At 43.6% G+C, this 4,827-nt stretch overlaps 1 protein-coding gene and 1 long non-coding RNA gene across 2 annotated transcripts; one reads left to right on the top strand and one right to left on the bottom strand.

The window, feature by feature from the left end:
• Positions 1-225: 225 nt before the first annotated feature.
• LOC103768038 lies at positions 226-2,687 on the top strand. The gene is made up of 2 exons (XR_608131.1): positions 226-535; positions 1,635-2,687. It is a non-coding gene; the product is annotated as an uncharacterized LOC103768038 (long non-coding RNA).
• A 977-nt stretch (positions 2,688-3,664) lies between these two features.
• METTL23 (methyltransferase like 23) lies at positions 3,665-4,824 on the bottom strand (the record flags this gene model as incomplete). The annotated part of the gene is made up of 3 exons (XM_008935168.1): positions 3,665-3,833; positions 4,177-4,261; positions 4,617-4,824. Coding segments are annotated over 3 exons (462 nt in total), but the record flags the coding sequence as incomplete, so codon positions are not given.
• Positions 4,825-4,827: the final 3 nt, after the last annotated feature.

Raw genomic sequence — 4,827 nt, 5'->3', positions numbered from 1 at the left:
CAGTAGCACAGGCACGTGGAGTTCTCTCGGCGCGGAAGGGTTTTGCCCTGCAGTAGACTTAGCCCCCGGCCACTCCGCTCTGAACAATGGCGCCCTCTTAATACTCATTCTCTTGTCCACGTGGGTCCCGTTCCGCCCTCCCGGTCCCGAAGCAAGCGCTGAAGTCCGCTGCGCCAGCCCGTCTTCAACTTCTAAAGTTTTTGTTTCACTTTCCTGGTGCGTTTTAGCCCGAGAAGACGCCGTCGCAGCCGATCTAGGAGTAGGAGCCGCTCGAGATCCCGCAGTCGGTCCCGGTACAGCCGATCCAAATCCCGGTCTCGCACACGCTCTCGGTCTCGCTCCACCTCCAAGTCCAGGTCTGCCAGGAGATCCAAGTCAAAGTCGTCATCTGTCTCCAGATCCCGGTCCAGGTCAAGATCCCGGTCCAGATCTAGAAGCCCTCCCCCTGCCTCAAAGAGGGAATCCAATTCTAGATCCAGGTCTAAGAGCCCTCCCAAGTCTCCGGAAGAAGGAGCCGTGTCCTCCTAGGAACATGGTAATGTACCTCGGGATCAGCACACGGTGCATGGTACTTTATTGTAGCACTTAGGTGGGGTGTTGGGTAGTTCTTAGAGTATTAATAGCCTTGAATCAAGGGAATCCTAACGGGGCACGTTGGTAGTAGTTTTTTTTTTTCCTTGAACAGTGCTTTTTGGTTATTGGTTTAGGGAAATTAATACCGAAGGGCTTTCTGCGGAGAATTTTTTTTTTTACAGAGGAAATGTTTTATTGAGAGATTAATGGCTTGGTTTTAATAAAATATTGTATGAGACACAACCTATGATGAAAATGACTATTTCTTACTGTATTTATCCAACATCTGCATTTTCCCCTTTAAAGCTGCGGTCTCCTGTTTGCTAAAAGAATATTGGCCAGTATTGCAGATTTTAACTGATTTGGCTGATCCTCCAGGGACCAGTTTCTGTGGGCGTGTGTTGGAGCAGGTTTGTCTTTAAATGTTAAAGATACACTATCCTTTTATAACGGAAGATCGGTTCAGTGGCCGTTATACTGACTGGAGGTAATAACTGTTCTAGAAAAGTGGCAATACCTTGCAACAAGAAAACCACGGAAACTAGTTTTTCCTCACGTCGACATCTTGGAAGAGGCATCTAAGGATACACCGGGTGGGGAAAGGATAGTGTGTCTTTAACCCTTCAAACTGTTTGGTCCTATTTTTAAAAGGAAAGGGCCTAAGCTAGCTCTGAAGTTAGATAATTGTAGCAAAATTAGTCACACTTTGCTTTGAATGCTAATTAGAGTTTAGTTAAGTCTTTATGAAGAAGTACTAGTTTTATGTAACTTTCACGTAGCTTTTAATACTGAACAGGCTGAATTGAAGTTAATGGTGGCTTGATCTACAGCCTGATGCTTGTTCTTCTCTGTAACTAAATACTGGGGCAGAACCTTTACATTTGGCCTCTGAAGTAAAGCTACACACGGGGGGGGGAGGTGGAACACTATGGAAATTGCTAAAACTTAATTAAATTAGGCAAAGCCAGTTGAAACACAACTAGAAGTATGCCTGAAGTCATCCACACAACCAAAAGAGGCGAGGTAGATACCTGGCTGAACTCTTTTCTCTTCACACCTAGATGCATCAGATAAATGAGAACCCACAAAAAGGACGCCTTTGGGGGGAAAAGATCGCTTGAGTCGCCAGCCCATTGGAGAGACCCCTGGCACGAGCAACCAGCTGTTGAAAAGGTTATTTTGTAACATTTTGTCTAACTTTTTACTTCTTTAAGTTGCGCCTCAAGTGGCAGATTTTACATTTTATGTGCCATTTTGTTGCTGTTATTCAAATTTCTTGTAATTTAGTGAAGTGAACGACTACCGATTTCATTATTGGCTTGGATATTTGAGGTAAAACTTCATTTTTGTTTATATAGTGCTGACTTTTATTTGAAATTAAAACCAATGGTAACGTGCTGCCTCCAGTTTAATACTGAAGAAACATGCAGCCATTATATGCTGAGTAGCTAACTGTCAAAAAGTATTCTCAATTTTGTCTTCATTTCCTTAAATAAAATTCTGCAAAACTTCAATTTGAAACTTACTGTAAATGCTTTTTTTTTAAAGAAAAACTTTGAATTCAAATAGTAATCTTCAAATTCAAGTTGATAGAAAACTTTTCAGGTGACAGTTGATATTTGAAAGGATTGTTTTATCCGACTCAATTCTAATCTCTTCTCTTATGTATTTTTGTGCACTAGGCGCAGTTGTGTAGCAGTTGAGTAATGCTGGTTAGCTGTTAAGGTGGCGTGTTGCAGTGCAGAGTGCTTGGCTGTTTCCTGTTTTCTCCTGATTGCTCCTGTGTAACGATGCCTTGTCGTGCAGAAACAAATGGCTGTCCAGTTAATTAAAATGCCTGACAACTGCACTCCCAGTCACCCGGGCCTTGCGTAAAAATAACGGAGCATACAGTGAGCACATCTAGCTGATGGTATACACACCTTATTTTTTCCAGAATGGTAAAACTTACCAACCTACATGTATGAACTTACATATGAGAAATGTTACGTTAAGAAAGAAATTGTTCATTCCTTTGTAAGTACTGATTGGTGTATCTTTTGCTTAAGACATTCTGTACTATACCCACTGTCTGTAGTTAATATTAAACATTTTTCTGTGTTAACTTTTCTCAACTTAATGTCCGAGTCAGCTCATTTTTACCTTGAGAAGATTTCTGCAATTACACTGTCAAATGTTTATCTTTTGTATAATACCTGAATGCATTCTACAGCTTAGAAATTTTATCCAGTGGGGTTGCTTTTCAATTTGGGCAAGGTTAACCCATGTTGTGACTAACCCAAATGTTGTACGTGAGTATTGCACACGGGCCACAAATGGAACGGGGTGGGTCTGTGGCCTGCTGCTATGGGAGATCCACACTGAGCAGTACTAATTGCATTTGTGGGACTAATTGCGTTTGCTGTGTGCTTGCCCTGCCTCAATGGGGGCTAATCTTATGGGGATTTATTTTTGCTTGATTTGGGTACCAAACGAATTGTAACTTCAACTGTCGTGTGTCAAGGGTCATTGTAATGTCTTGTTAATTTGCTATGCGTGTATGTTAAATGGGAATGGAAACATCTGAATACTTGCCACCTGGCTTGATTGAGGATTAAAAGTACTTTTCTACAAATGGAGGAGTTTGTATGTTCCAGGCTGGCAGGGCTAGCGGCAGTCTGTACAGCTGGAGGTAAAAACAAAGGGGCTGCCTTTGGCAGTATGGAGCTGTGGGGAAACTTCAGTCCTGGGTAACCAATCTTACAGGGGTATTTTTTAATCTTGACAGAGCAGAGTTAACTTTTCATAGCCGAGTTGGGGATTTCAGTTGAATCTCTGGACTGTGAGGTGGTTAAGCTCTGTTGTGTGGTGGGTTACATGATGGAATTGAGTCTTCAAACTATGACGTGGTCTGTGGGGAGGAGCACAATTCTGAGAAGCTGTGGCTAAACAATGGATTTATTTTTATAGTGCATGTTTCAAGTCCCTGTGAAGGACAGCTGCTGCCCATAAAATACACATGAGGTTTGCTGTAAACATGACTGTTCTCTGCAGATCTGTTACAGTGAGCAGTTCAGTATTGTCTGTACTGGAACCAACAAGCGGAATAAACTTAAGTGGCATCTGACTCCGCTAGTGAGATAATCATCATTTCAATGGTGTGTCTTCCTGGCAGGGAGGAGCTGGCTAAGTGCTCTTGGTCTGCCCCGAAGGAGTGTAAGGGAACGTTGATACTCTTCAGCTTCCATTTGCAGAGCAGAGCTTCGATAGACCAGTCAGCACTGAGGGGAGGAAACGGCCAGCATGTGAAAACATCTCCGTTCAGAACTTCTGCAGCACTTGCAGGAGACAGTCACCAAACTTAAATATAAAGGGTCACAAAACTGAGTTTCTAACAGTTGTCTAGTCAACAGTAAATTGGTGGCTCTTGGTTGTTTTTTTTTTTTTGTCTGGTTTGGCTCTTTTTATCTCCTACCCCTGGGATTTACTGGGCTGATACCAGGCCAGTTCCCAGCCTGAGGAGTTCCTCTGCTAACCAGCATGGCAGCACTTCTGAGATGTTAAGACTTTAAAGAGCTAAAAGAGGAGTTAAAATTGGAGTATTTTATGCACGGAAGAATTTACCTTCGAACTTGGTAAGTAGTCCAGAATTGAGCATGTGGATTCTTTTCCAGCAAGAAGTAAACTGTAGTTAAAAGATCTTCAAAGTCTGTGTCATTGGGGGAGATGAAGCAGGCTTGGTTAGTCTCTATATTGAGATACAGTTAAAAAAGCTGAGCTATAGTGGTAACTGAAAATCAATACAGGACCAACTGCAGCTGTAGGAGAGGTGTAAGAGGAGTGTCTTTAAGCAGTTAATTACTCCATTTTCTACTTGTCTCCCCCGCCAGTGGCATTTCTGTGGTAGCTTAATGCTAGAATTACCCCAAGAACACCAAGTTCAATAGTGTGGTGTCACTGTAATGGCTGTCACCTGATCTCTTGACAGCATTCCCAGTCCTCCTTGGCCACGAAGTCCTTGCAGTTGGTCACAAATCAAAGATAACTTGAGAGCATCAACATACCTTTTGGGTCAAAAAAGACATCCGATCCTAGAATAATGTCTACGGGTGCCAGAGAGAGCAGCTCGGGAGACACCCGCCCCCAGGTGAGCCCCAGGACAGGTACGTGGGGCAGGCTGTTGAGGAGGCAGCTCCGCCGGCAGGTCCGCAGGCACTGGGGCAGCTCCTCGCTGTCGGACAGCACCACCCGGGCGCCGCACCTGGCCGCCAGCAC

Source organism: Merops nubicus, unplaced genomic scaffold (genome assembly GCF_000691845.1).
Source record: "Merops nubicus isolate BGI_N331 unplaced genomic scaffold, ASM69184v1 Scaffold53162, whole genome shotgun sequence".
Lineage (NCBI taxonomy): Eukaryota > Metazoa > Chordata > Aves > Coraciiformes > Meropidae > Merops > Merops nubicus.
The sequence above is the reverse complement of the archived record's forward strand: the minus strand, read 5'-3'. Positions and strand labels throughout refer to the sequence as shown.